Source organism: Lissotriton vulgaris, chromosome 3_1 (genome assembly GCF_964263255.1).
Source record: "Lissotriton vulgaris chromosome 3_1, aLisVul1.2, whole genome shotgun sequence".
NCBI classification, from domain to species: Eukaryota; Metazoa; Chordata; class Amphibia; order Caudata; family Salamandridae; genus Lissotriton; species Lissotriton vulgaris.
In genome coordinates, this window is record NC_141689.1 from 766,108,610 (window position 1) to 766,134,846 (window position 26,237).

General features: G+C 45.4%; 1 protein-coding gene across 3 annotated transcripts in view; it reads left to right on the forward strand.

Annotated features, from left to right (window-relative positions):
* Nucleotides 1–26,237, forward strand: part of SRFBP1 (serum response factor binding protein 1) — a 264,044-nt gene that overhangs the window by 214,793 nt on the left and 23,014 nt on the right. For all 3 annotated transcript variants that reach the window (XM_086961071.1, XM_086961072.1, XM_086961073.1), the window contains one exon: nt 21,302–21,339. In XM_086961071.1, the coding sequence (XP_086817197.1) occupies nt 21,302–21,339 (38 nt within the window). The remainder of the gene's footprint in view (nt 1–21,301; nt 21,340–26,237) is intronic.

The window sequence follows — 26,237 nt, forward strand, 5'->3', positions numbered from 1 at the left end:
CTGCGGGGAGACCCGGCTCCCGTGGTGGGCTTCCCCGCCTTCTGGGACCGACCGGCTGGGCGACCTCGTCCCGTTGCTGCCTCCCTTGGCCTCACTTCCTTGCGCCTTATGCAGTGGCGACTTCTAGACCCGGCATTCGGGCTGTGCAGGCCCCACGTTTTACTCTCCCGGCGGATCCTTCTTGGGGGGCATTGTGCCTCCGTCTGTGGGTCCGTTCTTGGAGGACCCACCCCCGGTGCTGGTTGCCGCTTTCTCCGGCCCGAGTTTTCGGGTGCGCTGCCCCCCACTTACGGTGAGGTGCCGGGGTGGTGGGCCTGACCTTGCTGGACTGGAGCTGACGCCTTGTGTGCCCACATAACTCTGCTGCCCATACCGGACTGTGTGCGGCCGCTGCGGCGGCACCTGCGCTACTACACCTGCTCGCTGCCTATGGCCCTGCACTACTGCCGGAGTGACACTTCATGCAGCTCAGCGCTTCTGCCCGCGAATAGGGGGCCTTTTTCTGGTTTGGTGGGCTCAGCGGCGGTCCTGCCCTCTTAAGCATCGCTTTAGCGCCATCCCTGGGCTTTGAGGTTGCAGTAGTGTTGCAGTCTGGCGGATTGCAGGTGTGGCCTGCCCTCTAGTCCGCTGAGTGTTCCGCTCTGCTGGATCGCCTGTCCCTGTGCATTGGGTGGCGCCGACCTGGTGTGTGCTGCCACCTACCCCGTTGGATCCGGATCACCTTCGGATACTTCCCAGCCCCTCGTGGCTGCACCCAGGCCGCCTCTGTATCTCCCCTGGACGGGTACTAGGCGGTGCCCGCCCCTCTATTCGCCCCCCCCCCCCTCCTGCTGACAGCGGGGTGGGGGCAGTTCCATTGCTGGCGCTCTCTTCAATGTTTGGGCAGTCGCGGCTGATTAAAGCCTCACACAATGGGGAAGAGTGATCCTAAACAGCCGAAGATAGCTTTTGAGCTGCGCAGGTCTTCCCGGCAGGATGTGGCGGGTGCTGAGGGTGCCGACTCTGCTGCAGGGGGCATGGAGGTCCCGCCGTCCCGTGAGGATGATCTAAAGGCCATTATGTTGGATGTCAAGTTCGCGGTTACTGGAATCGCCGCCCAACTGGACCAACTTTCGGCCTGCCTTGACAAGGTGAAGTCTTGTGTGGACTCCCATGACAATCGCCTGCTACATGTGAAGTCCAGGGTCTCTGACGTGGAGGACGCCACCACCCAGGACCGGCAGATGCTGCTACAGATGGACAAGATCCTTGCCATAATCTGGGACAAGAATGAGGACTTGGAGGCCCGTTTCCGGAGATGTAATCTGCATATCACCAGCCTTCCGGAATCCACGAACATTTCAAAGATGGAGGACTTCGTGGAGCAGTTGATCAGAGAGTTGTTTGGAGATGTCCTGTCCACGGTCTTCATTGTCGAGCGGGCACACCGCTCCCTGGGGCCTCGCCCTCGTCCTGGTCTCCCCGCGCCCCATTATAGCAAAGATCTTGAACTACTGAGACCCTGACACCATCCTCCGGGTGGCAAGCGACAGGGAAGTCATTACCCACCAAGGCAACACCCTTTCCTTCTACCCTGACTACACCCTCTCTGTGCAAGCCGCCCGGAGGGAATTTCTTCCCGCCAAACTCATCCTCCTCAAGCATGAGGTCTCCTATTCATTGGCCTACCCGGCGAAACTATTAGTCCGCCAGGGGGCGAAGACGCTGGTCTTCCCAGATCCCAAGGAGGACCTTGCGTTTGCCAAAAAAGTGGACAGAGATGCCCGCTCTTCTCCCTCCACGCCTTAGGGGGCTGACCGACTCAGCAACAATGACTGAGTAGTGCTCTTTCCTTTGCATGCTTGAACGTTGCCTTTTCTGACTGATGTCTGGTCTTCTTATGCTTGGCCACCCTGCTTCTCTGCAGGGGGTGTATGCTTGGCCCTGCCTTGCCCCCAAGGGATGATTCCCTACTCTTCCCTCTTTCCTCTGATTCATGGTTGTGGGTCCCTGGGGTGGTCTACTCTGTCTGATTGGGGGTTGGAGTGGGTGGGGGGTGGTCTGGGATGGTGGTGTTTGGGATGTTCGGGAGGGGTGGGGAAGGGGGGAGGGTGGGATTGGGGTTGTTTGTGTCCTCTACTGAGGAGGTGGCTTCATCGTGCCGCCGTAAAGTTATTATGCTCTACCTCTTGCCTGTTCGTTGCCACCTCGTTGGACTTGGGATGGCTCTGGATTGTTGTTGTTGTTTTGTTTTTTCAAGCTAATATCAAAAGTTTTCTCATTGACACTGTACTGTGCGTATTATCATGGACACCCTTCCTTCCTTTTCTAGGTCAAGCTCCTCAGTGCCAATTTGCATGCCCTGCCATTGCCTGCTGTTGCTGCTGGCTGGCCGGCCTGTCATCTCACTGGCTCCTCGCCCCTGCTGTCACAATCCATTTTCCTTGGCCCGCCATACACCCCCTTACGTGTTGCCTGCGATAGGCCCTCACTCTCTAGTTCTGGTCTAACCACCACTCACGGGTACGTTACCAGACCCCCGCTCGTGCTGTGGTCCCCGATTGCATCCAGATCTATGGTGTTAGCTCACCACGCCTCTAGCCCCCTGTACCTTGATCCGCGGGTTTGTTCTGCTCTACTTTACACCCCATTGGAGGGGTGGTGTGGTAAACTCGCTCACCTTCCTCTGCCATGACTGATGTCGTACGTTGGTCCTGGAACATCTGGGGCTTGAATGATCATCGTAAAGCCCGGTTAATTCTTCCCATCACAGTGGCACAAGGTGGATATTTGTCTCTTGCAGGAGACTCACCGACTGCCCGGGACGGTCTCCAGGTTGCGCTCCCGGTTTTGGGAGATGGTACACTCCGCCACCTACTCTTCTTACGCAAGGGGGTTTTGGTTCTGATACGGCGGGACCTCCCTTGGCAGACCATTTGCGCTGTTCAGGACCCGGAGGGCACGTACGTGATTCTCAATGGTGTGCTTTTTGCGCAGCCAGTTACAATAGCCACGGTCTATGGCCCCAATTGTGATGATCCAGACTTTTTCGCACACGTATGGCACCTGAACTCCTCCTGTGACCCTGCTGCCGTCCTCTGGGGGGGGGATTTCAATATTGCTGTTTCTGCCTCCCTGGATAGATCGGGGTCTCACTCGTCTCACCCACGCTCTACTGCGGCCCTCTTATCTATCCTCTCTGACAATGCTCTCTATGACGTCTGGCGCCACTCCCATCCTACAGTGAGAGAGGGCACCTGCTACACTGGAGCCCGGGGATGCTGGTCGCGCATCGACCTTTGGCTGGCCTCTCCCGATGCCCTGTCCTGGCTCACAGACGCGAGGCACATGGCTTGCACTTTTTCTGACCACGCGCCGGTCCAGATTCGTATTCGCCCCCCCGTATTCCCCACGTCAGGCCTTTACCTGCCGTCTCCCACATAACGCCCTTCGCGATACTGCTTTCAGTGCCGATATACAGACAGCCGTTACTAAATATTTTGACATCAATGCCGGCACTGTAGACTCAGCTTCCACCCTTTGGGAGGGGTTCAAGGTTGTCATCAGCGGCGAATGTATCTCTAAGCAGGCAGGTGTGCTTCGCTCTATACGTGCCACCCTGGCAAAGCTTGAGGCAGCGATTTGTGTGCTGGATGCTGCTCAGGCGGCCCGCCCCAGTCCTGAGACATTGGCTCTCCTCCGTGCAAAACACACTGCATTTTCGGAGGAGACCGAGTGCGAGATGTCTTTTCTGGGCAGGGAGGGTCGTGCGTGCCGCTTCGGGGAGGGGGATCGCCCGGGCCGCACGCTTGCCAACCTTCTGCGCCCTCCGCTCGCTGCATCATACGTTACAGCCCTTTGTGATGGTGGCACTGGCAGGACCACTTCCCCGGTGGAAATACAATTCGCTTACTCGGCTATTACTCCCGGCTTTACTCTGCAGCCGCTCCTCCGGCGTGAGTCGAGTTTGATTTATTTATTTTATTTATTTATTTTTGCAATTTGTTTAGCGCCCAAATACCCGGAGGTGTCTCGGCGCTATAAAGATCAGAAACTGCACAAACTAAAGCATCTATTGTGTAAACAACCAGGTCTTAAGTTGTTTCCTAAAACTAAATAGCATGGGGCAGATCTTAATACACAGAGGGAGTGAGTTCCACAGTCTGGCAGTAGCCACTATAAAGCGTCTGTCACCCCAGTTGACCTTTCTTGTGGGTGGGACGTTCAAAAGATGGGCTGAAGATGAACGGAGAGTTCTTGGGGCCTCCGGAGGTTTAAATGCTGATTTGAGGAACTGAGGTCCTGTATTGTTAATAGCTTTATAAGCTATACATAGAGCCTTGAACTTTGTGCGACTTCTCACTGGGAGCCAGTGCAGATTGTGAATAAAAGGGGAAATGGAGTGATGTTTTGGAATGTTGAGCAGTACCCTGGCCGCAGCGTTCTGCACCAACTGAAGTTTGATGACTCCAAGGTTTCTTACTTTTTTGACAGGTATATTTAGATTCCATTGCGTTTGTTTGGCTGGAGGACTATCACCGCAAATTCCTTGATGAACCGTTCTCTAGGGAGGAAATCCTGGCGGCCATCGGCAGTCTACCTGGAGATAAGGCCCCTGGAATTGACGGGTTGCCAGCCACGTATTATAAGACCTATGCAGACATTCTGGTGCCTCACCTAGCTGCAATGTATAACGACTCCCTGGACGGCGGATCTTTCCCGCCTTCACTCCGAGAGGCGCTGATAATTTTGCTTCTGAAACCCGATAAACCTGCGGACAGCTGTGATTCGTACCGCCCCTCTCCCTAATTAATATCGACAATAAATAATTCTCCAAATTGTTAGCTTCTCGTCTACTCCTGCTCATGCCCACTATCGCCCTCTCCGACCAGTCAGGTTTTATTCCTGGCAGAGCTACCTCGCACAATCTCCTCACTATTTTCTCGGTCTGCACCAAATTAATCCCGAGTTGCCGGCAGTCGCCGCCTTACTAGATGCCACGAAGGCATTCGACACGTTGGAATGGCCCTTCTTGTTCTGTGTCTTGCGCGTATGGGGTTCAGCGATATATTCATCCGCAAGGTTAAACTACTCTATTCCAGCCCTACTGCGCGGTTACGTGTCAATGGCCAGATCTCCGACCCAGTCCCCATCGCGAGGGGCACACTCCAGGGGTGCCTGTTGTTGTCCATGCTTTTTGCCGTGGCAATGGAGCCCCTAGCTGCCAGATTGCGACAGCACCATTCTCATAGAGGCATCGGGTTCTCATCCCGCTCACTGTTGGTGTCCATGTACGCCGATGATGTTGCGCTTTACGTTCGCCATCCTCAGGAGAACCTTAGCCCGTTGGTTTGTGAGATTATTCGTTTTGGTGAGTTGTCAGGGATACAGGTGAACTGGGGCAAGTCAGTCCTCTTCCCCCTGACGGAGGTCACTCAGCCCTTTGTACCCGATTTCCCCTTTGTATGGGCCTCTGGCCCCACGCGCTATTTAGGAGTCTGGATCAGCAGGGATAGGTACGAGCTCTGGAGATCGAACTTTGGGCGTGCCATGGACTGGCTGGAGTCCAGAATTCCCTCTTGGAGCCGGCTCCCACTATCTTTAGCGGGCCGCATTGCAATCGCTAAAATGGTGGTTCTCCCTAAATTCCTTTATCTGTTTCTTAATGTTACCATCCCCCTCACCTCTCATTTTTTCTGCAAGCTTCGCTCCTTAATAATCTCGCTGGTCTGGGCAGGCAAACAGCAGAGAATTGCTTACGGCATTCTTACTCTGCCTATGGCCGCTGGCGGGATGGGCGCACCTGATTTCCAGCTCTACGCTCTGTGTGCTCAGGCCAGCTTCCTTAATTTTTAGAGTTATCCCTCCCCATACCAGCCGCACGTGGCAGTGGAGATGGATCTGGCGTCTCCCTGGCCCCTCTCTATGGCCCTGTTTGCACCTGCAGTGCGCCCCCGGACTGAGGTTGACACGGTCGCTACCCTTCGTTGGGCCTGGTCGGGTCTGCGCTGCCTCTCTGGCGTCCCCCTGCTCTCCGCTAACTCTGCCCATTGTGGATCACCCGGAATTTCCCTCACTTCAGGCGTCCAGTATGCCTGCAGCTGCAAAGCGCCTTGGCCTGGCGACGATCGCGGATCTTTATCCGGGGAACGCCTTCTACACCCTTCCGGAGGGCTCGGGGCTACCGGATACGCTCTTCTTTTACCAGCTCCGTGCTACATGTCGTAAGTTGCACCCTTCCTTTCTTCAGCCTCCTCCCAACATGCCTGTTTTGGATTGCAGCGACACCTCCTCTTCCCCGCATAAACTTGTAACTCGCCTATATGCTCTGACTTTGGTATCCGCCCCCATCTCTTCTGATCGGGCTAGGGTGGCTTGGGGTAATTACCTTGGTGTTGAAATCTCGCCAACGGACTGGCTGTATTGTTGTAACCAGACGAAGAAGCTGTCACCTAACTACCGTCTCCGTTTGATTCATTTTAAATATTTGCATAGGCTGTACCGCACTCTGACACAGCTTCACAAGCTTGGGCTCCTAACTGGTGATAATTGCATGCGATGTGCTGCGCCGGCTGCAGACTTTGCTCATCTTGCTTGGCTCTGTCCAAAGGTATCGGACTTCTGGCTGTCGTTTTGCTCCGCGATCTCCGAAATCACTGGTGCGGCGGTGAGCCCAGATCCCTCCCTGTGTCTCCTTGGCTTCGTTAAGTTTTGTCCTGATGCCTCACATCGGCTTGTTGCGATGTTGCTGGTCCTCGCCAGGCGTAGGGTGGCCATGTGCTGGGGTCGTCGTCCCACCCCTAGGGTTGAGAGCTGGTTGGAGGATGCCTCTCGGTGTCAAACCCTCCTGTCGGAATTTTGGGACTTAATTCCTGCAAGATCTTGGCCTGTTGACATCGGGGGACCTTTGGTTGCCTATCTGCTTTGCCGTCCCCGCTCCAGTGGTGCTGCCTCACCCGTGCTCCCTGCCGGCCCTGGGTCCGCGGCGGCCACCGGTGTTGGCCAGTAACCTGCTCTCCACCCGCCCTGCCGGGCACTCCATCTCCTCAATGATCGCTGTCCCAACCTCTGCGGCGTCCCAGTGAGTGTGAAGCCCTCCGGGGGGGTTGGGGGTATGTCCTTATCTTTTAACACTGTGCTTCATGTTACTATGTCTGATATTCCTGAGATATGCACTGCTTGACATGTTTACTGCTGTATAAGTAACTGCATTCTGAAACTGCAATACGTACTGTGTCTGCTTTGAATTTTTTCCAATAAAGGTTTAAAAAAAAAAAAAAAAGGGTGTAAGTGTGAATTACGGATGTTCTAATCATAATAAGTATCTTTGGATGGTGAAACATTGTACAGTGTCCCTCTGTTCAAAGGCACGTATTGCAAGACAAAGATACTGTTTAATTTTCTTTAATCTGCCTAGTGTTATCAGCAGTGTAATTTCCCAGAAAGTGTTCTCACTCATGTCCTTCAAACAAAAGTAAACCCACGATTCTGGAAGTTTACTAACCTCTGACTCTAGATGCACATATGCTAGTATACTACTAGATACCAATGTGTTGATAGCTGTGTGCACCTGGACTTCTCATTAATAAAGTTTGTTGCTTGGACGTCCTGCCCGGTCTCGTAACTGGATGTCAGATTTTTTGACATCTTTTTGATAGTATTTTACAAGTCCCTATTTGAGTCTTTGGGTCTAATTTAGCTCTTGGCGGACAGGTTATTCTGTCACTACGGTGACGGATATCCCATCCCCTGAAATATAAATCCCAATATATCCTATGGGATTTATTTTTCAGCGGACGAGATACCCATCAACATTGTGACTGAGTACCCTGCCTGCAAGATCTAAATCAGGCCCTTCGTTTTTATTTAGTAAAATTTGTACTGGTGCGAATCTATTGTTTTCAGGGATCATAGGATCCTGCTGATCCAAATCCCTACTGAACCTAATCAAACCAACCTAACTTCCGAATTATTAGACTGAGGAGCCCTCAGACGAATCTAAACCACCTTTTCCACCCCTCCAGTAGGTGTCCAGCTAATTAGAAAGATAGAATCCATCTTAATATCTATAATGATTTCAGAGTAGACTGTGGCAGTGTCAAAATCCTGATTTAGTTGACCCCATCAGTAAATGTCACACCATCTGCCGTGAAGTGCATTTATTTTTTGTGCTCAGTGTTGGGTTCAGTGGCAGATCAAATTACTCCTGGCTGATAACTTTCAGGAATTGGCCGTTTCTCTGTTTTTATTTCACAGATATCAGGGGCCCATCTGACCCTTGCCCCCACCATGCCTTAACCAAAGGACTCCTATTGATCAGCGATGCATTAAGCCCCATCCTTAATCCCTCCTTCGACCCAGCTATATTCTAGGATACCTGTAAAAAATGCCCCCGTCAAGCTACTCTTTCCAACTACTGATCTATCCCGCGAATACGGTAAAACAAAATCTTCTCCTACATCTCTCCTAAAGCACGGAACTACGTGCAGCTACGCATAAAAACCTCCTTCTCACTTCTTGAATTCTGCAAGAAGCTGAAGACCTGGTTTTAGTGTTCTCCACAAATTTGCATAGAATAACATCTCCCTTCTATCATACCCAGCAAATGTCTTAAAGAGACTAATCAACAAGACGCCTCATTGACCACCTCAGCAACCACCAGCCCCACTATGCCACGCAGTCTAGCTCAGGCCCAGCCATAGTACAGAAATAGCACTCATCTCCATCACAGATGACATGCGCATGATCCTTGACAAGAGACACAGTAGCCCTCATTCTCTTGGAACTCTCTGCAGCATTTGACATGATCTCAAACCCCATCCTCATCAGGAGCCTGCATGAGATTGACATCCAAGGACCGTTTCTCCACTGAATCTGCTCCTTCTTATGGATAGATCACAAGCTGTCAGTGTAGCACCTTACTCCTCAGAAGCCCGCAAACTCATCTGCATCACATAGCACCACCCTCTTCAACGCAAACGTGATCCTTCTGTTCTTCTGCACAAACCACATCCTCTCCTACGCCAACGGCGCACAACTCATGCTCACCCTCTCGGACAAGAACCGAATACACGAAACAAGTTGACTGAATGCATGACCAAAGTTGCTAATTAGATGAAAACCGACTGTCTCAAGCTCAATGCCGACAAAACAGAAGTGGTTATCTTCGCCAAGAATACCTCACCAAGAAACTAATTGGTGACCGGCCAACCTCAGATCCAAGCCCAGTACCCTTGCCACGAACCTAGGAATAATCAACAGAAAACTAGACTTGACAGTGCAAGTTAACGCCATCACTATATCCTGCTTCCACACCCTGAAGATGCTGAGTAAGATATTCAAATGTCTCCCAAGAAACACTAGGAAAACTCGCACACGCCATAGTCATGAGCATGTAGGACTGCAGGAATACCCTCTACACTAGTATCACCTAGTAACTCACTAAGAGACTACATACCTTTCACAACTTGGCAGCCAGACTCATCCTCAACCTTACACACAGAACTCACATCACACCACACTTCAAGGAGCTCCACTTGCTCCTGATACACAAACACACTCTTTTCAGACTCCTCACACATATATTCAAGGCACTACACAACTTTGGGCACACCTACCTGAACATTTGCATCTCCTTCCACCTAACACCAGGACACCTCTGCTCCGCAGGACTCCTGCTTGCACACATCCCACGCATACACAGATGTAGATCAGGAGGACGGTCATCTCTCTTACATCAATCGTAAATTGTGGAGCAGCCACCACTCCACATCACAGCCGTCTCCTCTCTTTTTGAATCCACAAGAAGCTGAAGACCTGGAGGCAAGATGGCTTCCGAGTCGGACGCATAAGTTTGTGGCTCCTGCCGGACCCCACAGAGTGGAAGTATAAGCGGTGAGAAAGCGGAATTACACTGCGAAGCTGAAATCCATTTACATGCCGGAAGAATACGTGCTTTCTACAAATAAAATTGAAATGTATCCATGACCTCGGAGGTAACGGCTTGGACTTCGGTTTGGCGACGCCTTCAGACGCGCTACACGTCTCTTCGGCAGTTCCTGATTGAGCAGCTAACGCAACACACCTGGTGGAAGCCTTGCCTCCGCCCGAAGCAAGGCAGAACGGAGGAAGGTAGCGAGGAGAACAGCGAGTGGAGTCGAGGCTCTGCTCCGGGCGTATTGCGAAAAGATATGAGGCTGAAAGGAAGGAGAGCACGAGGGCAGGGAGCCGTTACAGAGATGCATAACGGAGCTGAGACAGCGTCTGGTACAGGACCGGTGTCACCTGCCGTGGCTTCGACCCCCCCCTCCTCCCACAGTGAGTAAGAACAGTATACTACAAGAGAATCCAGTAGGGAGAGAGGGGGAGGTCAGCGCTCGTAAGAAGATTCCTGTTATGTTCACTGCTCTGAAAAATAATGAAGTGGAGAAATTAACCTTAAAAAAAAGACAACCAGTTGGTGAAGTGGTGGGTGAAGCGGCGGATGTGCAGGGAGCTGTTAACCATCAAGGGAGCGCTTCTGAGTCAGTCTTGGAAACCACGCAGATACCGAGTTTAATTTCCACCTCTGAAATGGCTTTAATGGAAAAGGAGAAAGAGCCGAATATAAGCGCCAATATGGACACTGCTGGGGTTATAGAAGACTTGACCACGCAAACGGCTAATGATTGTTTTGGCGCGAGCTCTCTTCCTGAAATTTCTGTGATGCAAACTGAAAAAGCGGTAAATCCAGATATAGTTACATCAGTCGCAGGAGATACTGATTCCGCGGATTTTTTTTCAATGTCAGAACACTCTATGTCCTCTTCTGAAAGCTTGGTTGAGCTATATATGCCACACGAATGAGCATGGAAGATGGGGGACTAGAGGAGGAAAGTGGCTATAGCGCTCATAGTAGTTTAGATGAAAATATGGACAGAGATGGCCCTGACCCTAGCACCGTTCGTAGACTCAGACTGGATATGAGTGAAAAAGAGCAAGAACAAGACGGCGCCGTGAATGGTAATACGGGCCATACTAATATGGGCTTGGCCACAGAGGGCACAGAGGGCATCTCACTAGACTTGATTTATCAGACTATGATGCAGCATAGGGAAGAAAATCGCGAGGACAGTATTAAAGTACAGAATTCCTGCAAGAAGCTACAAAATTCTGTGAGAAGATTGGTCAAGTCTCATACCGAATTTGTGGCAAGAGCAACGGAGGCAGAAGCGCGCATATCCTCTCTAGAAGATGAAATGGCTCAGCAGCGAAAGACTATGGAATTACATATGGCAACCAAGGAAGATGTTAATTGGAAGCTTATTGACATTGAGAATAGATCTCGTAGGAATAATCTGAGGTTTTTGCAAATTGAGGAGGGGAAAGAAGGGTCTAATGTAAGAGGCTTCATAGTTTCCCTTTTGCAAGCTGTAATGCCAGAGTCAGGAAGATGGGATTGGGACCGGGAGGTGGAGAGGGCCCATCGATTTCCTTTTAGGGCTAATACTAGAGACAAAAAGCCACGGGCTATATTACTGGCTTTCAATAGCTTCCAAGCACGGGAGGAGTTATTTTTAAAGGCTCGCCCTGATAAAACATGCAAGGGACTTGGCTGTGAATTTTTTGTTAGACCGGATTTATGTAAGCAGTCTGTAGAGTTAAGATGGCAGTTTCGACAGCTCATTACGCAGTTTCAAGGGAAAGGTGCGCAGGCATATTTAATGTTTCCCGCAAAACTCAAAGTTATTCACAAGGAGAGCACCAGGTTCTTTACGACCGAAACGGCTGCTAAAGAATTTTTGTTGTCACTATAAATCCGATTAAAGGGCTCAAAAGCTTAAGCAGATGTATTAAGCTAAGAAATTCTCACTTATAGTGAAGGATCTTTTGTGTTCTTTAAAGATGATGTCTAGAAACTCTGTTGGGGGGCGGTAGGGGGGTGCGTCAAACTTTAATCACAGGACCATAAGTCCTAAAGCCTCTATGAAGGGTAGGGGACAGGGGGGGGGGAGAGAGGGGGGAGTGCTTTTTGGGGTGGTAAGGGGTCACGGAGGGTGAAAAAAAGGGGGAAAAAACGGATCACGACAAATACATGGAGAAAATACAGGGGAAAGACAAGATAAAAAGAAAACATGGCGTTATAATTGAAAAGTACATTTTTTACTATAGAAGTATGAACAGTGGATGTTATGTTTATGAGTTAGAAATGGCTAAATTGGGGATTATGATTATGAGGTAAAATGGCGGAAATAGTTTAAGAATATGTTCTTTGAATGTAGCTGGTCTAAATAATTTAATAAAAAGACACAAAGCTGCGGCGGAGTTAAAATATATACAACCTGATGTTGTCTGCATACAAGAAACGCATATCCCATGGGTTAAAAGGGAGGTCCTAAAAGACTTTAAAAGGATTTATGTTGGTATCTGCTTCTAAACAATCTAGTATGATACGTGGGGTGGCCATATTAATTAAAGATAGCTCAATAACAGTTGGCCGTAAGGTAGAAGATAAAAATGGCCGTTGGACCATTGTAGAACTAAAAACTGGAAATAGACAACTTACATTAGTTTCGGTATATGGGGCTAATTTGGACGACCCCGAACCGTTAGTAGAGATCAATATGGAGTTAGTCAGCTTTCAACAGCCGATAGTGATCTGCGGTGATATGAATATAAATTTGACCAACAGTGCTTTAGGGGACTCGCAGGCAACTTATAAAGGCCGCAAACCGAGGGTGTATAGAGCACTTGTGAATTCATTTACAAGATCATGGACTGGTTGATACTTGGGGTATGCTGAGAGAGAGGGATAGTGGATTTACTTTTTATTCTCATCCTCATAAAAAGTTAGTGAGATTAGACTATTTTTTTATACCTCGAAACTTATTAGAAGGAACCAATATCCGAATCTATCCCAGGATATCTTCGGATCATTCTCCTATAGTGATAGACATTCATCATTTAGGCAAAAGGAAGATACAATCCAGCTTTTCATATGATCGGAAGTTAGGTTTAAATGCAGAATTTATTGCACATATGCAGGGCTGGATTCAAACTTTCTTTGATGAAAATCGAGGTGTGGTAAATATTTGATTTACCGTCCTATTTTCTATGCAGGTAAGTACTTAACAAAAATAACTCAATCGGAAAGAAAGACGCAGAGTCCGTGGTGTTAGAGTTCTTAGGGGTTTTATTCCTTAAAAAGGAATGGTTCTGGTACCGGATATCGTGTTCCTGACACCACTGGGGTGCAGGAAGGGATAGAGCATACTTTATTGACAAGACATAACTTTTATACTTAAACCATATAATGAATACCAATACAGTAGGCGTAACAGCTGAGAGAAACAAGATAAAAACACACACGTGTTAGCAATACGTAATCAAAAAGGCGTGAACTAGGCGTGAGCATAGAGGTGTGTGCTAGAAACGTCACACGTAAGTGTCACAAGTAGGTGGGTACAAAGCAGAATATTGCAATGTCAGCAGAAATCTGAGGCCTGAATGCGCACGCAGCTGCATGACGTGTGATTGACGTGGAGCTGACGTGGAGCTAGAGGGTGCAGGGAACTTGACATTTACACTAGCGGAAAGAGACAGAAGTCTGGCATGTCAGATCAACTCGTACCTATATCATATCTGATATCTGATGTTTGGGAACCATATTATCTAGAGGGAAAGGTCTCTTGGGCAGAGGCTATTCTATACTGACTGTGAGTGCGTGTATAAGCGTCTAAGTGTCTGCATGAGATGCGAGGGGGCATGGGCCTACCATGGTAACAGAAGCTATGAATTACTTGCACGGAGACAGTGAGGCCGGGCCCTTTGCAGCTGGAAAGATGTTTACTTGAACTAGTAGGCAGGAATGTATGTTTGAGGAGCGGAACAGATAATTCGAAGGTTGAATACAGTCTTGGCAGGCAGCAGGCTGAGCCAAGCGCCGTTAGCCGCGCAGGGAGTAAGGCAGAGGTCACGGGTACAGAGGCAGCCCAGGCTGAGGCGTTCAGAGTCAGAAGGCAGGAAAAGGCTCGAGGGCAGAATTCAGGGCCTACTTCGCCAGAGCTGAAAAACGTGTAAAGTACACCACAAAAAGACGTTGGCATGGCATACTTAGGAACGGAATATTCAACCCGTTCAGGGTGGATCTGAAAGAGGACATGTTAACGTTGGACGCAAATGTATTTGCGTCTTCATAGCTGGCACAGGAGGGAAGTTACATGCACTTTAAGCTGGTACATGGAGACGGTGGGGTACACGTTAGGGAACATTTCTTGACCATAAAATTTATATTTCCTCATTGGCACTGCTAATATCCTGGTAGTATGGGATACATTTAAAGCAGGGTTTAGGGGGGAATGCATTAGCTTTGTAATTGGGCAACGAAAGAAGTTAAAGAAAGAACTGGATAATCTATATGAACTTTTGATTAAAGCAGAGATTCACTTAACTAGAGAAGTTGCCCTAGGTAAAACGGGGCTCTCTGAGGAGGAAAACGAGATTATTAAGGCTAGGACTAATATTTTGGGTTTTTGGGATAAGGAAATTGCCAGGAAATTTTTATCTTCTAAAATGACGAGCTATGAATTTGGTGAGAGAATAGGCAGGACCTTGGCAACAAGGCTTCGAATGAAACAGACAGCTCAGAATATAAGTTCAATGAAAGATTCCCAAGGTGATTTACATTCTTATCCAGAACGTATTTTAGGAATATTCAAAAGTTTCTATGCAAATCTTTATGCCAGGGAGGATAGTTTGGATTCAAATGACCAATGGTATGATAGAATGTTGATAGACTTAAAGATTTTAGATCCCCAATTGGCGGATGAACTAGATCTACCCATAACTATGACCGAAGTGGAGACCGCAGTGAATAGTCTCGCAGTAGGTAAAGCCGCTGGGCTAGATAGATTGCCAACCGAAGTTTATAAACTTTTTTTTATATTTTAAAGGATGAGATCTATCAGGTAATCCTGGCTGCTCAAGAGGGTAATCCCCCCTCTACATGGTCTGAAGCAACTATAGTTGTATTTTGTAAAAAAAGATAAGCCAACTGATAGTGTAGGATCTTACAGACCCATATCGTTATTAAACGTGGACAACAAGATATATTCAAAGATATTAGCTAATCGGCTATCCGGAGTAGTGGCATTTCTAGTATCAAGATACCAACACGGGTTCATCCCCAAAAGAAGTACCGTTGACCACATTAATAAAGTCATCACGCTGTTTGATTTGGCAGCTGTAAATAAACGGAAATTAGCGCTTTTTCTGCTAGACGCGGAAAAAGCGTTTGACCGAGTGTCTTGGGAGTATCTTTGGACTCTAATGGATAAAATGGGTTTTGGACAGAAATATATTAAAGCTATAAAAACACTTTATGCTAAACCCATTGCAAAAATATCTGCCTTGGGAGGACTTTCTGAGCCGGTGTACATTACTAGAGGGACTCGTCAAGGTTGCCCTTGTTCCCCGTTATTGTTCTCATTATATATTAACCCGTTTATTGAACTATTAAGTCGGAACCCTTTATTTCCTCCCTTTATTGTTTCTGATTTTTCTTTCTCAGTATTCGCATATGCGGAGGATATAGCAGTAGTAACAGATACACCTGAAACTGCTAGTCTGGAGATTGAAAGGATGGCTAAAGAATTCGGTATGACAACTGGGTACAAACTTAACGTATCCAAAACTCAGATTCTTTGCTCAGAAGCCATAACTTGGGAGGATGAGAGGGTGGTCGGCGAGGTTACCTATTTAGGGATACGGATTAAAACAAATATGGTTGAATTGGTCAATGTAAATAGGAGCAATGTTTATCCGAAAATTAAGACTTCTTTGGAGAAATGGGATCGGTTATATTTGACCATTATAGGCAGGGCCAATATTATAAAAATGAATGTCCTCCCTAAAATCCTTTACCTATTTCGCTCTATTCCCTTGGAATTCCCAAAATCTAAGTTGCAGACTCTACAATCACTCTGTGGTAAATTTATTTGGAGTCCTGGCAAACCTAGGCAGGCGATGAAGTATCTTACTCTACCTATTGAAAGGGGAGGGCTAGGGGTACCTGATTTTTTTTTATATTATATAGTATGTTTTTTGTTAAAAATGAGAATTTTGACAATAAGAGAATCTTTAGAGTATGTACATAATCATCCTTCTATATTTGAAATTTTGATAGGAACACATGCAAGACATTTTTTTTTAATGAAATCGATGGTAATTATTACAAAAGGACCCGATTTAAGGTCCTCATTAGTGCTCATAAAACTTGGAAATGGTTGGCGCGCACTATTGATATAAGAAAATTGTCATATTATACCCCCTATTTTTCAGCAAGATCATTATCTACGATATTTTCGGATGGGACAGCCAGGAACTGGCAAAAAAAGGGGTGACCTGTTTGGGGGATTTTTTTTCGAGCAAAGGTAAATGTAAATTGTTTATTGAAATGTGTGAAGAGTTCGGTTTATCTAGAAGCTATTTTTTTTAAATTTTTACAAATAAGGGATTACCTTATAAGACATAAATTATGTCTAAAAAAGCATAAAGTAGTAGAGGGAATTGCACGACAAGTGAAGATTGGTATCCTCTATCGTATGCTTATGGAAGAGAAGTCTGATGATTTGGACAAAATACAGGCAAAGTGGGGGGACTTATTGGGAGATGATGAGATTGTTGTGGAAAATCTGATTTTGCTTTCTAAAGAGGTTCTGATGTCAGCTAACTTAAAAGCTCAATATTGTAAAAGTGTATTTGATTTATATTATACACCTGCTCGAATGTTAAAATGGAGAAGAGGTTTTGATGGTAAATGTTTTCGCTGTAAAGCTGATAATGCAGACAGCTTACATATTTTCTTCTCTTGCCCTATATTAGGAAGATTTATACAAGATATTGAAATTTTTTTGTCCGTAATCCTTAATGTTAGTTTAAAGATAACTCCCTCTATGTTGGTGCTAGGGAAGATCCCTAATGACAATCGAACTAATGAACTTTATCGTTTTCGTTATTTTATTTTCTTCACAATGACCGTAGCACGGCTATGTATCGCCACAGAGTGGCTTCAAGAACAAGCATTTGCAATGCAATAGGTCTCGCATTAGGAAAGTTTGACCTATTGGTATTGTAAATGACAAATTTTGTATTTATGTGTTGGTTTTGAAAATAGCAAAATTAATAGCTTTGTCATTTACAATGCCAATAGTTTTAACTTTCGCAAATGTGACACCTATAGCATTTGTAATGCAATATGTCTTGTATTTACGTGACTTAGATGTATTGATATTACAAATAACAATGGCTTTTAATTTACCCGAGACTTGATGGTAATAATCTTCTCCAAACAAAAAGATATTGTTTTTCAAACAAAATTCAGTGAACTGTAAAATCATGGAATTGTGTTCAGTATATTTCAAGGATTTTTTTCTTAGAAAATACCCCACTGCTTCTAGCCCATGTTCATGATTAATCATAGTGTAAAGGCTAGTAATATCCAGGACAATCAGTTTATATTCAGGAGCCCATGATTGTTTTTCCATATGCTTTAAAAAGTCCTGTGAGTCTTTAATGTAAGCAGGAAGGATCTTGACCAAATGAAAAAGAAAAGAATCAACAAAAATAGATAGATGTTCTGTGAGCCCTCCTTGAGAGGAAACAATTGGTCGCCCAGGAGGATCATCTTGATCTGTGTGGATCTTAGGGATGTGATAGAAAGTGGGTACCACAGGATTCAAGCAACGAAGAAACAAATACTCCTCCATGTCCAGCATAGATTTATCCAGCCACGTTTTGATCATCTCGTGGTACCTCTTAATGCTATCCAAATATACTTCCTTAGTCACCCTTCTGTATGTTTTCTCGTCAGATAATTGCCTAGTAACTTCTTTAATATAATTTGCTCGAGTTTGTAAAACAATGTTCCCCCCTTATCCGAGGGCTTGAAAATTATAGATTCATCCTTGGCCAAATTATCGATGGCTTCACGCTGTTCATTCGTGATATTGTGTCTGATCATGGAGTGTGACAAACGTTTCCTCAGTTTTAGAAGATCCTTGTGACTGCCTCGGCAAATACATCAATGGCATCAGGGGGTAATTGAGGCAGAAATTGTGACAATGGTTTGAATTGGCTTTGTTCTTTAACCTGTTCAAAGCCCAGCCATTTAGTTCTTTGTATAACATCATCGCCAAGAGTTACCCCTTCTTGAGTCAATTTATCCCTCTGTGCAAAGCAGTTCCATGGTCTCCACAACAGCCAGATTTTCCCCAGTTAGGACATCAGTGCTGGCAATATTACTAACTTGTTTTTTATTCTTAAGGAAGGTCGGTTTTAACTTGAAGTACTTGTGGAGTTTGAATTTGTGGGTCTGTTTGAAAAGGTCGATACGGGTTTGCGTGTATTCCAGTTTGTTTGATGGACATTGCTCAGGACCCTAGGTGTTAGATTGATTATGGTCATATTGTCTATTTCCATTTTTTCGTGTGTATATATATATAATACTTTTTAGACAAGAGGTCTGTGAGATTTGCCACCCATAACTCCATGCTATTGGAACTCATTGAATTCTGTTTGCATAATAACATATTTACCTTCAATGGGGACTTATTCAGACAGACGTCAGGGACCGAGATGGGCACCTGCTTCGCCCCCAGCTACGCAAACTTGTTCGTGGGCTGGTGGGAGGAGCAGGTGGCCTGGTTCAAGGCGAATGAAAAATGGACCAACAAAGTTGTAGCATGGCACAGATACATTGATGATCTGTTTTTAATTTGGGATGGCTCTAAAGATGAGGCTGAGGAATATATACAAATCTTAAACAGCAATGAGATTAACCTTCACTTTTCAGGGGAAGTCAGCACGACTACAGTTAACTACCTAGATTTGAGATTGGTTATTAAGGATGGGAAAATTAATACCTCCCTATATAGAAAACCCACCGCTGGAAACAGCATTTTACACGCAGGAAGCGGACATCCTCAAAAACTTAAAGACAGCAACCCCTACGGGGAATTTCTGAGGATAAAAAGAAACTGTTCCGAAGAAAGTGACTTTGAGGAAGCAATAAAAGGCAGTGTAGAGAGTTTCCAGGCCAGGGGGTATAATACTAAACTTCTAGAAAACACTCTCAAGAAGGTTAAGAGTCTCAATCGAAAAGATCTATTGATTAAACAGGGCAAATCCAAAAAAGATGTAGGGGGAAAATTTAGAATGATTACTGCCTACTCTAATGAGTCTAATGCCATAAGGAATATCCTGAGAAAAAAATAGGCATATTCTAAAAACTGATGTCATAATAGCAACAGATATTCCTGCTAATCCACTGATGACTTTTAGGAAAGCCCGTTCCCTGAAGGATAGTTTGGTATCCAGTCACCTTGACCAACCCATGCCCAAAATTCAAGGTACCCTAAAAGAGATGAAAGGGTTTTTTCCATGTGGAAAATGCAAGGCGTGTAAATCGAGTAAAAGAACTTTATCATACAAAGTAGATGGTCTGAAGCACAATAAACAAATCAAGAAGTTTATGACTTGTCAAACCACCTTTGCAATTTACTGCCTTGTGTGCCTCTGTGGATTAAAATACGTGGGCAGCACTATCAACATGGTGAAAGTGAGGATATAGGAGCACATTCGTGCTATTAAAAACAAGGACTTCAGTTAACCTGTAGCACGTCATTTTTCAGTAAAACACAGTAGCAACAGGAACCTGCTGCAATATTACTGTTTGGATTATTTACCTCCACATATCAGGGGTGGGGATCGAGTGCTTAAATTGAGAAGACTTGAATCCCGTTACATGATTGATTTAGGGACCAAGATACCCAATAGGTTAAATGGGGGGGAGGAACTGGCAGTTCATCTTAACAAATAAGTGAATTGAGTGATTGTCATTTATGAAATGTGATCTTTTTAACAAATATCTGTATAAACTAAAACCAAGTTTCTTGGGCCGATACACGGCGTAATCACAATTGGTAATCAAGGAGAGGCAGCCTTTTGAAAATAAGGCTGCATTGACGATCCACGGCGGAATTGTAACAATATGAATTGTATTGTATTTAATCAACTGTTTTTAAAAAAAAACATTTTAAAAACATGTTAAATATTTGCTTACAGATCGGTATTTGAAACCGACTTTGTGACAAATGAAATGAATTGACACTCAGTATTTACTGTTCTAAGATGGCGCCCGTTTATTTTGAGGGCTTATGAAGTCTGTTTTTTACCATTTTTCTCACGTGACATGGTTTCTTTAATATAAAAAAATGGCCGCCAGTAAACTGTTTAGATATTACGACACTTACGAAGGATGTAAATCCGAAATGCGTTTGTCTAAAAATAAACAAGTTTGAGACGGATAGATAGATAGATTATATATATATATAATATATTCTGCTGGCTCTAGGTTTGTTTCATGGAGAAGACCATGAGATGTTTTAATGAGGTTTTCTATGTTTGAATTGTGCTTTTAGGACTGTCTTACAGACGAAATATAGTATTATCTGATCTAGTGACTCTTGTGGTTCATTCTGATGGGGGTTCTGGCTGTTTGTTGAATAGGGGGGTCACAACTCCTGCCCCCTTTTCAAACAACCCAATTTCTCACAACTTCTGATCTGGGTACCCCGTATGAGAAGATTTGTTGGACTTTTTACCTGAAATCACAGATATTCTTGTAGCCAGACTCCCATAAGGAGTCTGTGGTTAGAAATATCCAGCAGAAAAACAAGTTACTTACCTTCGATAATGCTCTTCCTTGTGGATACTCTATCCAACCTCAGATTTCTCATTGCCCTCCCACTTCTCTGTGGTTGGTTCCAGAACCTCATCATAAGATCCCAGGTTAGCTGTAGGCACAATGTACTGCAAGTTGTTCGAAGTGTTGTGGTGTGTATTTAAGTAGGAAGATTAAGGAACTGACATTAGCGAGGTGGGCTGGAGCTCATATGCATCTCCGTTCCATCACTTCTAGGGCAGAATGACGTCATCACAGAGTCATATATCTTCTACCTGTAGCTGAGGAGTGTTGGTGAAAAAATTATTCAGCTCCAGTCTGGCCCCTAACATTATCCAAAAGGTGAAGAATCTGTTGTTAAAAGGATCCACCAGAAAGAGCTTTTCCAAAGTAGGTAACTTGTTCTATAGGGACATTATCTACCCCTACAAAATGTAATTCATGGTATGCAATTTCTGCCTCTGCAGAGTATGCTGAATGCAGTTTGCATACTCAGTGGCAGACATGCTCTCCAGTAATATGTACCAAGCTGTACAAAATGTAAACATGCACACACTAAAGGTTTGACTAATTTAAAATGGTTTCATCATGTTTTCTTTTTAGAAATTTTAAAGAAGAGCCAAAGATGAATAAAAGAACAGGTATGTGTTGATGTGTAAACCTCTATTTGTATAATTCAGTTATGAAAATGTATTTCCTGTATTCATGGTTATTTATTATAATGAAACCACTATACCGTAGCATTAATGTGAAGGCCCTTAGTTGGGTTCCTGTTTAACCCCATCAGTTAAACTATATCCGGATTCACCAGAAGGAAAGGGAGAGACTAAAAAGGATATTTGTTGAGTTTATGCAACCTTGTAATTATGGAAAGTTTGCCTCATTGTTACTAGTTCAATCTCATGCCCTCATTAAGAGTTCCCCCGATTTAAGTGCAGAGAAACTGTAAGGCCAGCATATCAGATTTAAATTGGTATCCTGGTGTGATGGAAGTTCAATAGTAGATGGCCTGTACGTAACGTGGGTTAGCAGGAGGATTTATTTAGCTTCATGCAGGGATGTACAAGTAGAACCATATACAGACAGACAATCCAACCCCACTAGGAGCAGATATTATCAGAAGCTCTGCCCGCGTCTCAACTGCCTATGACACTTGCCACAGAACCTTAACCCCACAGTGTTCTAAGGCCTAATGGGAGAGCTGCATGGCAAGTCACTGCACATTGCTACCTTTCACAAACAAGTAAACCGATAAGATAAACACATTTGTGAAGACTTCAGGAAAAAGACCCTAAAACCACACAGAAGTGAACAGCGTACCTACAAAATGTGAAGATTTTTGTTTTTATATATTAATATTTTTTGTATTGCCGACCTAGCTCCTAGCACAGCAGTTCACTTGACATGCAAGAAGAAAAAAAATATAAACTACATTGATGAGAGAGATGGAAAAGAGAAGTTTAGAGTTCCAAAGCCTGGGGTGCTAAGAAAGACAAAGGTGTTTAAGGATGTTTTGCTTTTTTGAAGACTGGAATTTCTAGAAATTATCAGCTTTTGTTCTTAGTGTTTCTGCGGTCTTCGGCTGACCGGTATATACTGCTTTATGATTTACACAAGCAATCTTAAAGTCGGTTCTTGCTGCCGAGGGACAACAGTTGAGGTCTATTAGAATGCATGTGGTGTGATTTCTGGCTCCCATGAGCAGCTGAACATATCTCGGATTTTAGAAGAGCCAGAGCGAATATAGGAAGGCATTCCGAGACTCCATTTCCTCCATCTTAATGGCTCAGACTAGAGCCTGTACTGTTGATCTGAAGTCTGAGTGACAAATGTACAGTTTTAGTATCCTGAACAGATGGAGTTGAAAAGAGGTAAGTTTAGGCAATCTCCGGTGTGGTCGGTTAGGTTAAGATGTTGGTCTTTCAGAAAGCCCATACCAAACTGGGAGGAAAATCCAAAGGGGTTTAGAGATTCTAGCCACTTATGTATGTACGACGTCGAGTCAATGGTACAAAGGAACACAAATTCAGTTTAGTTGGATTTAGTTTCAGATAGAGAGACAAATTCACTTGTTTGAGTTTTTGAGGTAGATATTCATATGGCTGGCTAGGTTGAACTCCTGGATATTGTTGTATTGAGTTACTATGGCTAATACTTTCACACAATGCATACGGAGCTATAATGAGAAGATTGAACCTTAGAAACTCCACGTTTGACTGCAATGATGGGTGATTCAAATGAGTTTAGTTTTTCAAAATGCAGTCTTGAGGACATTAAGGATTTAAACCAATTCAGGACTCTAACCTTAAATCCCATTCTTAAAGATAAGATGTACATAAGATCAACCTGGCTGTGTTCGGCCAGGAGCTATTAAAAACTTGCCTGAAGCTCACCCCTGAGATGGACAAGGCGGTTGATGATTTTAATGGGAGGATGCTGCAGGCGGCGAATGCGTCCACTAAACATGCTACTGTATCTAGGTTCCGGCACAGCCCTTCTCAACCGTGGTTCTCGCCTGAGCTGAGGGAGTTAAAATTGGGTTGTAAAAAGCTAGAGCGAGTTTGGAGGCGTGGGTATAGCTCTGACGCAAAGGCCGCCCTGCGCTCAGCCCAAAAAAACTACTATGCCGCTATCAAAATTGCCAAAGGGAATTACTATGCGGGGAGAATCGCTAAAGCGGAAAATAACAGCAGAGAAATTTTCTCTATTGTTAAAAGTTTCGTATCTCCGGGTGCTGAAACTACCATACTCCCGTCCTCTGCGCAATGGTGCGATGATCTGTCTAACTTCTTTATAAATAAAATAGCAAAGATTCAGCTGGACTTGCTCTCTGCGTTACCGGCTGATAGTTTAGGGGATGGCCCCTCTATCCGGCCATGCCATTGTGAAACTCAGCAGCTCATCAACTTTTCGCTGGTTGCAGAGTGTGATGTCCTGCCTCTTCTTCAGTCCCTTAAATCGGGCTCTCCCTCCTATCCCTGCCCTGCCCTGGTATTTTAGGAAGTGGCCAGTATTGTCTGCAGGGATGTCACCCAGATAGTGAATCTTTCTGTCTCTTTAGCAGAGGTCCCTGTTAAATGGAAGCAGGCAAAGCTCCTGCCGCTTCTGAAGAAACCAGGCCTTGATGCTACTGTTCCAGGAAACTATCGTCCCATTTTCCTTTTGCCTGCATTGGCTAAAATATGCGAGAAAGTAGTCTTTCGCCAATTGGAGAGTTTTGTAGAGACCTCTAATGCTCTGCACCCAGCCCAGTCAGGCTTCAGGGCGGCCTATAGTACGGAGACGGCGCTGGTAGAGATGACGGAGTCGATCCGGGAGTGTCTGGACGGGAGCGGCAGAGCGGTCCTGATTTTGTTGGATCTCTCTGCCGCCTTCGATACCGTCCCCCAGACGCTTTTCATCGCCAGGCTATCCACAATTGGCATTGGCGGCAATGTCCTGGCCTGGCTGTCCTCATTTCTTTCTGGCAGGTCACAACAGGTCTGGATGCCCACCCTATGCCTCTGAGCCTAAACCACTTCTTACTGGGGTTCCACAGGGATCTACCCTTAGCCCCCTACTGTTCAATATCTACATCACCCCCCTGGTTTATCTAGCGGAACAGTACGGGGCTAAGATTATAGGGTATGCTGATGATACACAGCTACTCTTTACTTGGCTAGACGATCATCTGGACATTGCAACGGTCCAGCTCTGCCTGTCTTCAGTTTTTCGTTGGCTAACCTTGGCTCAGTTAAAATGTAACTAGGATAAATCGGAGGTCCTCTTCTATGGTTCCTTCCCCCTCAGTTTCAAGAACTCGCTGTGGCCCCCGAAAATTCCCTGCCCCAAGGTGATGGGTGGCACTGCGAAAAATCTTGGGATTTGGTTTGGGGAGGATTTAAGATTTGAGGACCACATAAAGAAATTATCCGGGACATGCTTTGCTACTTTAAGAATGCTCAGAAAATTCTTTCCACTGCTTCCTAGAGAGGCTAGGGAGACTGTTGCCCGAGCACTCATTTTAGCAAGGCTGGACTATGCGAACACCCTGTTTAGCGGCATTCCTGCTTACTTGGTTAAGCGTCTGCTGGTCATTCAGAATGCCGCTGTCCGTCTCCTTTTTAATGTTCCGAGATGGAAGAGCATTCGGTCTTATATGTCTAGCCTTCACTGGCTCCCAGTACCACAACGTATTCTTTTCAAATCCCTAGTGCTCTCATTCAGAGCCACTCACGACCAAGGACCTGCCTATCTGAAGAAGAGATTTACTCTCTATGCCCCTACAAGAGTTCTTAGATCGTCCTCTTTGTTTAAAATGACCCTCCCCCGGTTTAAGCGAACCAGGCTAGGAGGCCAGTCCATTGCAGTAGTAGCAGCCCGAGCCTGGAATGCCCTTCCCTTTCATCTGCGTTCCAGTCAATGTGTAGCCCAGTTCAAGAAAAATCTCAAAACCCATCTGTTTAGGAGTGTGACATAAGCTGATTCTTGTTTGTTCTCCTTTGCTCTTTCCCATCGTGCCAGGATACTCCCAAGTAACAGAGCGCGTTACAAAACGATTTATACATATACATATACATAAAGGAGAGGTGGTCAAAGATGTTGAAACATCTGAAAGATTCCCCTTCATTCAGGATTTTTAGGACATCATCCAGTACCTGAATTGTTGCTGTTTCCGTACTATGTTTGAATTATATTCAGATTGGAAGTATTTGAGTAAATTGTTTTTGGAGATATGGGCAATAAGATGTGAGGCTGCTGCTTTCTCAATAATTTTCCTCAGGATGGAAGTTAGACGATCTGTCTGAGCTTTTGTAGGTTGCTGGAGTCCAGGTATGTCTTTTTAATACTTGGAGTTATCTGACTGGTTTTGAAGGAAGATTGAAAGACACCTTCTTCAAGAGGGGTACTTATATTTTTGAGAACAAGGGATGCAATATCTTGCAAGCAACTTTTTAAATGAACCAATGGTATGAGGTCTTTGAGTTTGATGAAGGGGTGGGGGTAAGGTTGAGATGATTTTTGTGACTTCCTACAGATCAAGTTGTTGGATGGAAGACCATTTTAATGTTTCAGCTGCAGGACTGTTGAATGTTGAAAGACAATTTGCTAGCCCTAAGCTGTTTGTGTGTAGAGAGATTTCTGAGAAAAGAAGCTGGCTAAGTTATTAACAATCGTTTGGGAACTGTGGATTCATGTTTGAAGAGTTAGGTTTTTGCTTTGCTTTATTTTCTGATGGATACTTCTAACCACAGATACTTCAGATTTAGAATGTCCCCAGGCACCAGAATGGATCTGGAGAATTCTTCAGCAGTTCTCCTGTGCACTGATAGGGGGTGTCATGTAGCTCCATGGAGACTCCTTACCACCCCAGATGTGATAGAAGGGAGTTATAAATAAGCGCCACCCCTGAATGCAGATATGAGTATCTTTCTTTCCACATCCTTCAATGTGGATGTGGAGCTCGCTCCCAACATTTCTGCTTTCCAGATGACTCTCACATTTACCTCTGAAGTGTGTGAGGATCAGTGTCTTCTCTAAAAATACGAAAGCATTCAAG